This window comes from Brassica rapa, chromosome A02 (assembly GCF_000309985.2).
Source record: "Brassica rapa cultivar Chiifu-401-42 chromosome A02, CAAS_Brap_v3.01, whole genome shotgun sequence".
Taxonomy (NCBI): domain Eukaryota; kingdom Viridiplantae; phylum Streptophyta; class Magnoliopsida; order Brassicales; family Brassicaceae; genus Brassica; species Brassica rapa.
In genome coordinates this window covers 10,142,997-10,157,421 of record NC_024796.2, presented here as the reverse complement: position 1 = coordinate 10,157,421, position 14,425 = coordinate 10,142,997, and the positions used below count along the sequence as shown (strand labels likewise).

At 34.4% G+C, this 14,425-nt stretch overlaps 2 protein-coding genes and 1 long non-coding RNA gene across 3 annotated transcripts; all 3 read right to left on the bottom strand.

The window, feature by feature from the left end:
* Positions 1-1,057: 1,057 nt before the first annotated feature.
* LOC103852502 lies at positions 1,058-8,456 on the bottom strand. The gene has a single exon (XM_033283718.1). It carries the CDS (start codon positions 6,082-6,084, stop codon positions 5,584-5,586), a length of 501 nt encoding a protein of 166 aa, XP_033139609.1. The 5' UTR covers positions 6,085-8,456; the 3' UTR covers positions 1,058-5,583.
* On the bottom strand, positions 1,101-2,465 carry LOC117131940. Its single transcript, XM_033285175.1, has one exon. The coding sequence runs from the start codon at positions 2,463-2,465 to the stop codon at positions 1,101-1,103; it is 1,365 nt and encodes a 454-aa protein (XP_033141066.1).
* Positions 8,457-9,661: 1,205 nt separating the features above from the next.
* Positions 9,662-14,150, bottom strand: LOC117131651. Its single transcript, XR_004454741.1, has 2 exons — positions 13,332-14,150; positions 9,662-12,883 (listed from the first exon to the last, which is right to left on the bottom strand). It is a non-coding gene; the product is annotated as an uncharacterized LOC117131651 (long non-coding RNA).
* Between the last annotated feature and the right edge of the window lie 275 nt (positions 14,151-14,425).

Below are 14,425 nucleotides of genomic sequence, written 5' to 3'. Positions count from 1 at the left end.
CTTGCTCAGTTAATGGAGACTTGGAAGTGTGTATAACTTGGGTTCTCAAGCATCTTCTAGGTAAGGTTCTTGATTCCTCCTCTTCTTTAGTCCATCAAGCGCGTCATCCGCAGTAATGGTTTTCATCGGAAGCTAGCTACTTCGGAGATGATTTGGAAAGTTTCAGCATCTGAGACAACGAAGAAAACTTCACCTTCATGCGATCTTCGTCGATGGTTGAGAACAGCAATTTCCAAAGAGTTTCAAAAATTGGGTTAGTGGTATGTGCCGAGTTTAGTGGATGGAGGAAAATAGAATGTAATAGATTGACTTGAGAGTTTTGTTCAAATCGAGTTTGTATTGGAAACTGAATTTTCATATTTCGAGTTAAAATATTAATATATATTTATTTTAAAAAAGGAATTAAAAATTTACATTGAGCGATTTAGCACCAAAAAAACTCACATGGAGCGTTAATGTTTGCTCGTTTTAATTAATTCTTAAGTCGTTGTTTCACAAAAAGATATCAGCTCTGTTCTTTTTGCAAACGCTGCGACCAGCGTCAGCGTTCAAAAATTACACCTATTTCCATGGCAAATACACCGCTGGCGGGACGAAACCGATTTGTTTTCCCAGTCGCTGCGGCAAAAATAGATAATAAATCTGATGCTGAAAGCTAGCAGCGTTAGCGACCTCCGCTAATTGTGTCTCCGTCAACTTGTTGGCGTCAGATTTAGTTTTCAAAACCCGTTCAATTTGCCTTTGTCATAGCGACTTTTTTTTACGCTACCGGTGGCCGCAGTGGCAATTAAAAGAACAGGCCTAACATATTGGAATTGAAGTGACCTGAACAAGAAAACAACAAACAAAAGTGCACTTACTTCTTCAATACATACATTATAGTATATAATCAGTAATGAAGAGACTCGAAGTGAACTAGCGTACAAAACTGTCCTACCAGTTTCAGAACACAGGAGTGGTTTATAAACACTTCTGAGTCTGATTCTTGTCGATCTCTCATTCGTTACTTTCCTTTTATCACCATCGTTTGCTGCATGTATGCGTGTTACATAGCGTCTTTTTTTTTTTTGAACAAACCTTCATTGCATATAATAAAGAACTCAACCAGAGTTAGAGAGGTTCCACAATGCCTGTTTAGCTAAGCTATCAGCCTCAGCATTGTTAAGCCTCGGTACAAATTGAAAGGAGATAGATGAAAAGAAAGTACATAAGTGCTCAATATCAAACAACACTCCTTGTGCTTCAATATTCCTCTTCCTTGTTGATATGATCTTGATGAGGGACTGTGAATCTGACTGAATCGTCAGCGTTCTTAATCCCAACTGGGCTGCCTCCAATAAGGCAACTTTAACCGCTATAGCTTCTGCAATAAAAGCAGAGCCGACGATGCAACGGTTTTCAGAATTTTGGTGGATGGTAATGTTGCTGGAAGGATCCTTGAATATGCAACCAAAGCCTCCTCCTTTGGTGGTTGCATTCCAAGCAGCGTCCACAAAACAGTTGATAGATAGTGATGAACCACATGACCGTGGTACTGTGACTCCTTGTCGATGGGTTGGTATCGTAGGAATTTCCTTCTGGGCCGCCTGCCAAGTCCTAGCTTCTCTGATTGCCAGTGTTGCAACCTCTTGTTCTGTTATAACCATATTTTCAAAGAGCAGTTTGTTCCTTGCAATCCAAAGATACCACAACACCCACGGATAAAGATCAGTAGAGCTGAGTCCCGAGGGTGGTAGATTAATCATGCGGCCGCAAGCTAGGAGTAGGGATGCTGTGGTAGAGATTGCGTAGGGCGCTGGTTTGAACATTGCGGGGATTAGTTCCCAAACTCGGGACGCAAAAGTGCACTGACTAAACACATGTCTCTCTGTTTCAAGAACTCCACATCTTTTACAGGTACCTGCAACCTCAATTCCACGCCTGATTAAATTTTCCCCCACCGGTATGGCTTTGTTCTGTATTTTCCACAGGAAGTGCTTGAGTTTAGCAGATGTTTTAACTCCCCAGACAAGCTTCTTCCAGTCGAAGGTGATATCAGGTTCACCTATATTCAGTTTACAGAGAGCATACCCTGTTTTGGTTGAGTATGATCCAGTTTTGTCTGGGAGCCATACCAACTCATCTTCCATAGAGAACTGGCTGAGCGGGATAGTTCTGATTTGCACCTCATACTGAGGTAAGTGTAGTCTAATCGCTTCAACGTTCCATTCACCAGACTGGCTGTGAATAAGATCAGAGACAAGGGTGTTTCTGTTGGATTCTGTCAGAGGACCCATAGGAGCAAGTGGGCGGTCTGATCCTAACCAAGGCTCCGACCAAATATTAATACTCTGTCCTGATCCCACCACCCAACCTAGTCCTTTTAGCAAAACCTCCTTACCAGCCAGAACTCCTCGCCACCCATGTGATGAGTTTTGTGGAGCGGAAGCCTTTAAAAAGGTTCCTGAGTGGCAGTATTTACCCATCAGCGTGCGTGCCAAGAGGGACTGAGGGAACTTCAGGATTCTCTAGGCTAGCTTAGCCAACAAGGCATCATTAAACTGCTCTATTTCTCTGAAACCTAATCCTCCTGCAAGCTTTGGCATTGTCATCTTACTCCAAGAGACCCAAGCCATTTTCCGCACGTCCGGTTTCGCGTCCCACCAAAAGCGCATGAGGATAGTCTGGATTTGTTTGCACAGGGACATCGGGAGTTTGAAACAAGACATGGCATGAGAGGGCATCGCAGCTAGAACAGCCTTGAGAAGGACTTGCTTCCCAGCGGCATTGAGATAGTTAGTTGCCCAGCTATGAGAGCGTTGGCGAATACGATCCACTATCCCCGCAAAAATATCTTTCTTCTTACGGTTGAAGTGCTCTGGTAGCCCTAAATACTTTCCCACACCACCTTCGCCTTCTATTCTTAGAATTTCCTTCGCTTGGCGTCTTGCAGCTATGGGTGTTTTTCCTGAGAAAGTAACAGCGGATTTAAGGAGATTTATGCATTGTCCAGAAGCTGCTTCGTATCTCTCTAGGATGCAGGTTAGCTGACGACAAGTGCTCCGATCACTTTTGCAGAAAAACATCGTATCATCCGCAAATAGCAAGTGATTGAGAGGTGGAGAAGCTCGTGCTACCTTAATCCCTTGAAGACTCCCCTGTTCCTGTGCCCGCACACACATACCTGATAGTACTTCCGAACAGAGAATAAATAAGTACGGTGACAGTGGGTCACCTTGACGAAGCCCACGGGTCGGGTCAACTCTCCCTTTAGTGCTTCCATTAATGAGGAAGCAGTAAGATACTGAGCTCACACACTCCATGATCCAAGCAACCCAAGTTGGGTGGAAACCAAACCGGTTCAAAACGTTCCTTAAAAAACTCCACTCCAATCGGTCGTATGCCTTACTCATGTCCGTCTTGACAGCCATGTAGCAGTGCTTCTTCGCGCTGGAGGTTCTGAGGTAGTGGAGTATTTCGTGCGTAATCAAGACGTTATCTGAGATGGATCTACCCGCTACGAATGCAGACTGATGAGGAGAGATGATTTCAGATAAGAGCGGCTTCATCCGTCTGCAGAGTATTTTAGCAATGATCTTCTAATGCGTGGAGCATAAAGAGATTGGTCTATAATCCATCACTGTCTTCGGGTTTTTTATCTTCGGTATCAAACGCACGTGAGTCTCATTCTAGCGACTATGGATGGTGCCAGTAACAAAGAAGCTTCGTATATCCCGGCATACCTCGTCTCCTACAATGTCCCAAAAACCTTGATAGAAATTAGCCGAGAAACCGTCAGGGTCTGGCGCCTTATCCCCATGGATCGCAAAGACTGCCTCTCTTATCTCCATATCATTTGGTATTTCTATCAGGGAAGCATTCATGCTATCTGAGACGCATGGTGAAATGGCTTCTGTTACGATCTGTGGATCACCACCCGAGCCTGAAGTGAACAGCTTTCTGTAATAATCCGCTATAGTTGCTGCAATCTGCCCTTCCTCATAGACCGGCGTTCCGTCACACGTCTCGATGACCGAGAATTTATTAGCTGCTTTACGACCTCGAACTATCGCATGGAAGTAGCTTGTATTTTTGTCCCCATGTTGAAGCCATAGGACCCTGCTTCTCTGTCTCCAGTAGCTTTCCTCCTCCCTGTATTCTTTGTCTAGCTCCGAGGTTAGCATCCCAATGAGATCAGTATCAGGTAATGGAGCAGACAACGCTAGGTCCAGATCTTGTTGGAGCTTTTGAATGTTCACTTTGCAGTTTTGGTTCTGCTCTTTCGTCCATTTGATGATTGCTTGTCGCACACGACATAGTCGAGATAGAACAGAGTCAAGATCGCACTGCATCCAATTATCTAGCACCAACTCTTTGATTTCAGGTTTACTCGTAAGACGTCTATCATAGCGAAATAAGTTCTTTCTCTTCCGAGGATTATTATCCAAATAAGTTAACAATGGCCTATGATCAGACCCCTCAAAACTGAGGTACTCACAATACGAGGTAGGGAACAGTTCGGACCAACTACAATTTGCAACCGCTCTATCTAGCCTTGATTGAATGAAATGATTGTAGCGGGTTCCACGCCATGAAAGATGATTGCCTGTGTGTTGCAGATCCCAGAGCCCCGATTGTGTAATGAAACTCCGGAAGGCAACAAAACTACCTTCCCATCTGGTCAATCCTCCGAGCTTCTCTTCATTATCCAATAGGTCATAGCGTCTAATAGATATGCGAACATGCAACCATTGGAAGACCCAATAAAATGGCTGAGGGTAAATTGCCATAGGCTATAATATTATCTCCAACATCTCTTCATCCTCTCATTTTGAAAGGTTTTTGCATCCTGACAGCTTTTATCCTTTCAAAATTGAAGAAGGGTGAATAGTATATCCTAAAAATTGACGGTGCATTTTTTATATCCTCAGAACGCTGTTCACTTTTCAGTTTAATTTCTATAATTATATATGTTTCATAATCGTATAAAGAAAATTTTATTATCATATTAAAGTACTTACCATTATATTTTCATTAAAAAATTATTAACATTTTTCGTCCCACTTATGATTATATTTGACTACTTGTATTATATTTTGTCATAAATATTTTATTTCTTTATAAAAGTTTAATGACTATAATTAATTATTAATAAGATTGAAACTTAAATTGTAAATTATAAATTCTTTTTAAAATATATTTGAGGGTGACCTTCGTCCCTTTATTTTAAGGATGCTTGTTTGGAAATGCTCTAAAATTTTGTAACGGAAAAAACTCTCAGTGTGGGGCAAGTCCAATATTAAGTTCTTAAAGATCATGAAGTGATAATATTATATGGCCAACCACCTAAATTATTCTTTTTTTATCGAAAGAATTAATTTAGGTGGTTGGCATATAATGTTATCACTTCATGATCTTCAAATTTTTAAAATTAATTCATATACTTAAACTGAGATAAAAATATCTAAATAGAATAAAATAATGATCTATTCTCCACCATATCAAATATGATGGAGATAAAATTAATAATACAAATGATGTGGAAAATGAAATTAATACAAACATAAACGATTTCGTAATCCAAAAAGTAACGATAACACCCAATCAGTAAAATTCCCGCTTTTGCATCCTCATCTCATGGTAGAAATTTTGGATGAATCTCTCAGCCTTCAAATCAATCGAATCATCTTCGTGAAAGCAATCGAAAGGCTTTGAAAACTCCCTTAATGGAGAAGCAACTTCAGGGGCACAATGCAGTGGCTCTATCTCCATCTCTATCCAACTTTGTGTTATTGTATCAACAACACATTCATCACTGCATTGGCCGATGCACCGTGAAAGAATTAATAAATCGTAAATATGTTTAAGCCCCGATCTAGATATGCGAATTCGCTTCCTACAATATCGGATAAGGGATGTGCGTGAAGGTAAGAATTGATACTCTTGAAGAAACTTGTAGTTGTATTGCCGAAGTTGCTTGACCCTCTTGGCTGATCTTCTCTGATTTATGGGCAGCTTGAGTCTTGGGATAATTGGTCTTCTAAAGATCGAGACTTTTAGTATTATTGAGACCTTATGGAAAATGGGTCTTCTTCTTTGGAACATTTTGATTGAATGTTTAAAGGGTTTCTTAGAAGTGATCACATTAATGTTCAAGATTTATAGCAGATGCTAAGATTTAAATTTTTAGATCCAACCAGGAGCGCCAAGCCAACCTGTAAAAAGTCATGGTCGGTTGTCCTTTTTAGAACCTACTTTTTCAAGTATATGTATGTATTAAGTAGCCGTTGGAGGAACGTCCTTTACAATATAATCATTATATTATATTTTAAATAAATGGTAAATTTTACTTACCTTTTCATATGGAGTAAATACTTTTCTTTTTGTAAATATTCTTTGATTTCTGTTTTAAATTAATTTTATCAGACACACTCAATTAGTGTTACAGTCATTGTACAAAAGTTTTTTGAATAAATGTAACATTATTTCAGAAAAAAAAATTGTCTCCACCATATATATTGACAAATACAGTATGTAGCTTCTCTTTCTTTCAATTCAAACATCTGATAATAGTCATAACCAACTACAAATGTGTTGTTTCTTTCCAAACAATTGGACGCAACCAATTTGGAATAGTACAATATAAGGTAGGCATGAATTTGAAGTTTGGTTGAAGAAATCTCCTTGGTGTCTCAATAATCTCATGCATTAACACCTTTGAGGTTGTCCATGAAATAGAGGTACACTGAGGTTGTCCAATCGCATGCATTAACACCTTTGAATCACTGATAAAAGGTACTGTTATATTCTAAAAATGAATCTACCAATCAACCTGATAAATTTGCAATATAATAGCTATTAGAATTGAAGTAATTGTAACTAAGCATGCCATGGAATATAGCTATTAGTGCAAGTAAATCTGGCCAGGAATGAATCTTCATAGGACGGCTCAGATGATGCAGTTAGACGTAGATTTTCATAAGACAAGTAGTATTGTCGGTTGTCGATTGTCTATGTAATCTTGTTCATAAATGTAATGTCATAATAAATCAGCGTTAAAAAAAAGAATTGAAGTAATTGTAAGTAAGCATGCCATGGAATTTAGCTTAAAAACCTCACATATATATAATCAATATATATTGATGAGTTTTTATTGGGTCAATATTGATGAGTATCATCTGTTACAACTATTTATTAGCAATTACTTATATAACACTAAGAGCATCTCCAAAAATGAACTCTATTTTGAAGTTTCTAAAACTCTATATTTGAAGTTTAAAGGTGTTCTTCTCCAAAAGCAAAACTTCAAACTCAACTTCAAAATTATTTATATTTTATAATATGGTCTTTATATTTATCATAACTAATATGAATTCATAAAACTTTTATAAATAACTAGCACATATATAAACATATTACAACAATATTAATTAATAAATATCCTATTAAAATATAAAAAACTTAATAAAAATAACTTAATTAATATTAAACTTCAAACAAAATACCATATTATTCCATAAAATAATTTTCGTAATGCATATATGATATATTAGTGCATTTCGAAGTAAAAATGGCTCTCCTCATTTTTACTTTGTAAATTACGAGCTAAAATTTGTTGAAATCAGATGATATTGATACTTGTAAATACATTAAATTGGAACAAGAAAGTAAAAGAGAAACATAAAATATTGCTAAAAGACTAATTTCTTTTCAAGGTTCCACTAAGAAAAGTGGACAAAAAAATTTGGACAATATTTGAAAATTTTAAATGTTCCGGATCAAACTTACCTGATTATTAGTGTTGTTGTAATATTTAAATTTGTGTAATAGTTATGTCTTCATGTAATTTTTTAAAATCTTTTTGTTAATTTTTTTTGTATATTATTGTTGTCTAAATTTAGTTTAAAATATTTTAAATCTTATTTTAAAGTTTTATTTAATTTATGTGTAAAATTTAAAATCTGTAAACAAAATTTTAAATATTTATGAGATATAATTTTCTTAAGGATTAAAATAATAAACGATAAATATTTATGGATCATAAATATGATATGTGATTGTAGGGACCAAAATGCAAATAAAATTATAAAACTTCAAATTTGAAGTTTTGAGTAGTGAAACTTCAAATATAGAGTTTCACTCTTCAAAATTTGAAGTTTTGAAGTTTTTTTTTGGAGAACAAAAAACTTCATACTTGAAGTTATAGAGTGTCTTTTGGAGATGCTCTAAACTAAACACTATCTATAATGGGTTTTGATACTCTTTCTTTTCTCGTTTTCATGTTCTTTATGGTTTTAGTACCTTCGGGTCTTTAGTTCAATCGCCAAGCTTAAGTTGTCTCTACTCGGGATTTCAAGATTCCACTGTTTATGCTAGGGGTGGGCGTTCGGGTACCCGTTCGGGTTCGGATCGGGTATTTCGGATTTTCGGGTATTTCGGTATAGAGGTGTAGAACCCGTTCGGGTATTTCTGTACTTCGGGTCGGGTTCGGATATTTTAAGTTCGGTTTCGGTTATTTCGGATCGGGTTCGGATATTTAAATTTTGAAGAAAAAAAATGAAAATTTTCATTTCTCAAATTTCTTGTATTTAAATATATAACTTTTCACTTAACTATTTTTTATTTTTAATAGATTGCATGGTTAATAGATTTGGACATAACATTTTCAAACTAAAAAGACATTAATTTGGTTATTGTTTTTAAATTTTGGATGTAACTTTTTGTTAATTGCTGAAATAAAAAGTTTGACATGCATTTTAAGCGAATAACAAATCATCTTCTACGTAATTGTATGTATATCATATGAATTTAAAGTATGTGTAGTATCAATATAAATATTTTATATAAAATGAAAGATGTAAACTATAAATATAAGGTTAATTATCATATGTTCGGTTATTTTCGGATATCCATTCGGGTTCGGATATTACCCGTTCGGGTTCGGATATCCAATCTCTCCTAATTCAATACCCGTTCGGATATTTTGCTACTTCGGTTCGGATTTCGGTTCGGGTTTTTCGGATCGGGTTCGGGTGCCACTTCGGATTTCGGGTAAAATGCCCACCCCTAGTTTATGCTAAGTTTCCCTCTTATGAGTTTTGGTTTTCTCTTCTCCAACTAAAGATTATGGGCTTTTATCTAAACTAAAAACTAATGGGCAATCATTTGGCCTATGATTTTAATATAATGAAAGCATTTGGATTGGGCCAGCAACATATACTATATCTTTATAGGTAGCTCGGTCGAGTTCGTTAGACCCTTAAAAAACATACGACAGCTCTCTAACCGAAATAAAAACAGAGGAGAGAAGTGGAGACGTAGTATTCATCTTCTCAGTTGAGCTCGCTTGTTCAGAAGTGATAGAAAAGCAGCTCTGTGGCCCAAATCGGATCGTCTAAGTGTATGTGCCATATTGGTACATGATGAACACGAGTAAGAAAAAGTGATTAGAAGATTGATTGTATATAACTAGTGATTCTTTGTAATCTCCACCATAGTAGTTTTCTGGCGAAAGAGCTAGTGCGATTGAGAGCACTGTGTCTTCCTTGAGTATTTAGATTCAACCATAAACAAACCAAGAGAATACGAACTGGAATCGGAACATATATTTATGTTTTTAACCGAGGATAAAGCTTTTGTCTGGGGTTCTCTCTCTTTAAGTTCTCGATTTCAGATTTCTTAAGTTGAATGTTTATGATGTTATAAACTATTTGATCGTTGTTTTTTTTTTGTTTGTCTATATAGAATGTCTAGCTAGATTGCTCTATTCTGGGATGAACTCGAATTTCGTAACTTCTTTGATAAGACTCATCTTTTATAGAAGATGTCATACTTGTTTCTTGAATTATGACATCATAATCATCAACAGGAGTCTCTTTAGAAGGTTAGAACTGATCTTTGTTTCTTCTTATGGTTTAATTATTATGTCTTTGTTCTTCATTGTACCTGTTTTTCTTTTAATAAAAACTCATAGACGAGAAACACTATTTATAACTGCACGATAGTTTACTAAACGAAAAGGATCGTTCAAATCAAAATAGAAGCAAGCAGGTGGTTGAACAAGCAGGAGCCTTTTCAAAATTAGATATGATGATAAGATGAGTTGTGACATTGGGCTCATACAAACTTGTCACACAATCTTGAAAAATGACCGAGAGATCAAGTTCGATGGTCAAACAAAGAGCGTCCCATTTTCCACAACCAGAAGAAGTTTTTTTTATTTTTATAACCGAATGTCCGGTGGACCAAGACCCAACCAACTAAATTTTTTTGGGGTATGTTTATCGGTGCCAGTGAAACTTGATTGTTCGCAATGGGAATTAGCTAGATGCACATAAAGATATAGCACCAAAAGCACATATGCAAATAGACAAGACTAAATTGAGATGAAAAGGGAAAACAATCAACGGAGAGCACAATGACATTAAAATATGATCAACTTTTCGATCATTTAGAGAGGTGGACAAAACATTGTTGTAAAAAGCGGGATTGTTGCTGTTAACTTATAATTTTTTGGGAAAATTGCCAAAAGAGAACAAAAAAATCAGATTGTTGTCACTTTAGTATAAAACTAATTTTGTCTAGTTTTTCTCCTTTTTACCTTTTGTATTTCTGAAAACTAATGAAATAAATAATTTTATGAATCAAAAAAATTATTAAAAATATAAACAATTAATAAAACATCCATATACACAAGCTGGTAATTTTCTTTTGGTCAAAAACTTGGTAAATAAGATTTTTAAAATACGTTCTACTAAAAGTAGAATGCGTCTTCTATGAAAAATGGTATAGTAGAAAACGATTTCTAAAATAAACACGTTCATCTACTTCTTTTAGAACGTTCATTTTACTATTTACTAAATTTCTAAAAAAGAGGAATGCACATTCTACTAATCGTAAAGGTATCCACTTTCCTTCCGAATGCATCTTCTACTTTTATAAAGTATTCTAAATTTCGAGGAATGTGTTTTCTACAATGTAATCTTACGTCTACTCAAAGTAGAAAGTGTATTCAGAATTTTTATCATTCTTCTAAACTTTTAGAAGTCGCCTTCTACGGATAAGAATACTTGATTTTTTGCGAAAATTAATGAAATTTCAGTTAAGAAAATATTCTAAAAATCTCTTAGAAATATTTTAACTTTCTAAAACGTGTTATGGTCGATTTTACTTAAATTTTTTTTTTTAAAAACGATTATTCCTTCTCTTCTTCATCAATCTATGGTTTTTCCATAGTTTTTCTTTTGATTCTTCTCACAAACTCTTGTTCTCTATGATGCATATCTATACCTCTTTTTTTTTCGATTGCCGTTCAACTGTTTTTTACCTTTTTTCCATTAACTTTTTTTTTTAAATTCAAATTAACTTTTAAATTGTGTTTAATTAGATTAAATATAGGGTTAGTTTTGGGATTATGAGAAAAATTATACTATTGAGACAACTTTATGTTGGTTTTATACTAAAGGGACAACAAGCTTGTTTTTTTGTTCTCTTTTAGCAATTTTCCCTTTTTTTAACAAATTAATGAACCAGGTATCATTTTACCTACTAATATTTCATCGTTTTGTATGATCAGTTTTTACTCTTCCCGTATACGGTATATCCATAACACAACGTTACAACCAATGATCTTTTTCTCCAAAACTGACAAAAAATAAATCAAAATTTGAAAACAAAATTTTGTAGAATTCAAACACACAAAAGGAACAATAAGTGTGTGCAAAATTACATCAAAATGTTTTCTAAAAGATGAATATATTTTTTTCTTGGGAGAATTAGAAAAATGGGACACTTTGAACTTTTGTTTGTCAAAATAAGACTTCTCATACTTTTGGCAATTCTGGACATGTTTTACCCTTTTCTAATGGGAAAAATAGTAAATTAAATTTTAAAAATGTAAAAAAATATGAAAAGTGTTGGAAACATAAGTATTACAATATATATGTTTAATTTTTTTTAAAAATAAATTAGAATCATATTTTATTTTATCTTCTAGCTACAGTTAGAATACTCATTCTGTTAATCTACCTAGTTTATATGTCTGATTCTAAGTTTTAAACACAGATATATCATAGGTATATACCGTAAACTATCATTTCTTGTATATTCTAGCAAAGATAGATTCGGTTACGTTATAATCAAGAAAGATGTCTTCGGTATACCTACAGCTTGATAACGATATATAGCCACAACTCGATGATATATGTTGGTTATATTACGTGACATAACTTGTTCTGCCTTTTACCTTATATGACGCCTACAGGAAGAATACATCTCTCACCATTATACGGTGTTCTGCTTAGGTAGTGTACATATTCTAGGCAAATCGTGAAAATATGGAAACTTCCATATTCGGTTAAATTTCCATATTTCAAAAACTGTCTTTCATAATTCTACTCTAAATCTACCCTAAAATCTTTCAGAGTATCTTCTCTCCCACGTTTTTTTTTTCCTCCCAAAATATGAATATCTCATTGTTGTGAGAAGTGGAGTTTTTTGGCTGACTAGGAAATGTGTGGTCAAATAGTACCATTGGGGACTGAAACAGCGCCATAGAGATCAATGATCTTTTTGTGTGCATAACATATTTTCTTTTCTTGTATCAATTTCATGAACAAAAAAAAAAAACAGTTTTCCAATCTTTGCTATCCCTTATGTGTAAGGGGCCTGTAACAAAGTTTGTTATTTATGCACAGTGTTTAGTAAAACATCAATGAAATTACATTATTGGTTTAACTTCGTCAGTTTAGTTAACAATAAGAGGAATATGTTCCTGGCTCTTGGAATAAACAAATATACACAATTGTTATTCACTTTGGAAAAAAGGTACAAAGTGTTCAATCAAAGCGTAGAAAGATCTTGGGCGCTTGAAATGTTCCAGCTTGTCTCTCTTCAAGCATCAAGACTGTACTTAACCTCATAAAAACTGAGTGAAAGGAAAAGAATCTGAACAATCTGCATACATTACAAAAAATATATAAACAGATAGAGCCTTCATATACAGTCTAGAAAGCAGATTACATTGGCTAAAAGTTTGAAGCCCAAACTAAATGTCCCTAAGGAGAATCTGATGTCCCTGTCTTTTTATCGTCTATATGCATGCCTTAATTGATGTGTAGGTGATGACTAATCGACTCCTATAACTAATTATAATTGAAAAGAGATGCAATCAACTCTTAAAAATTAGGATTTTAAGAATACGGAGGATGAAACACATACCAGAAAAGAGGAAGAACAAATATGAGGAAGAAAAAACAGAGAAAAAAAAAACATAGAATAAGAGATAGAGAAGAAGAAATATAAAACAGAGACGATGGATTTTAATCGTATGAAGAAGAGGGAGAAGAAATCACCATGGATGAAAGAGGTAAGCTTTCGTCTGGAAGCGAAGAAGATGAGAGAAGGAAGTCAAGATTTTTAGGTTTACCGTGCTTTGCTTCTTTTTTTTTTTTTTTTTTTAACTTCCTTTTTTACTGACAAAATTGTATTAACAAAACAATTAACAATTATTTTATTTTTTAATCAAATTTAAATTTTGATTAATCTAAGGGCATAATCGTATTAACATTAATTAAAATCCTAGAAGCACAAAAATATTAGACAAAGTATTAGTTAGACGAATCCAAATTGAGAATGTCTCATTTTTCCAATTTTCTCTTTTTTCTTTTTCTTTTTTTTTTGCTAAGCAAATTCTTTTTTAGTAAACAAAATTTTGTAGAATTCAACCACACAAAAGGAACAATAAGTCTGTGCAAAATATATTACATCAAAATGTTTTCTAAGAGATGAATTATACACGAATCTCTAATGTAGACTTCTTTTTCTTTTTTTTTTTGCTAAGCGACTTTTTTGTAGTAAACAAAATTTTGTAGAATTCAACCACACGAAAGGAACAATAAATGTGTGCAAAATATATTACATCGAAATGTTTTCTTAAAGATTAATAATACACGAGTTTTCAAATGTGGACTCTTTTTTTTTTTGCTAAGCGACATCTTTTTTCTTTTGAGAAAGATCCAATGTAGACTTCCCTATCTGTAACACTGATAAACTCGAGATAAATAAAAAAAAAATGTGAAAATCCATATTTTAAACTAAAAAGGTGAACTATTCTTATTTGGTAGTGTTATAAACTTATGAGTAACATTTTAGGCGATTATCCAAGCACTAAATCCGAATATGTAGTGCTTATTTGTTAAACAATATTCAATAAAAATGTTTAATATCCTGGCTATGACTCGTAGGCTATACAACAATAAACAGTATATGTCTAAGTTAAGTACTTAAGTATATATAATGTTCATTGCAGTACATAGTATATACGTAGTTAAGTACTTAAGTCTGCATCCTGCAGGCAGTGATCTATGTCTAACTAAGTTCAAAAACAAATGTAAGGTATAAACTGTAACTACACATTTGACATTTCTAGCTCAAGCCCAGGCTAAAA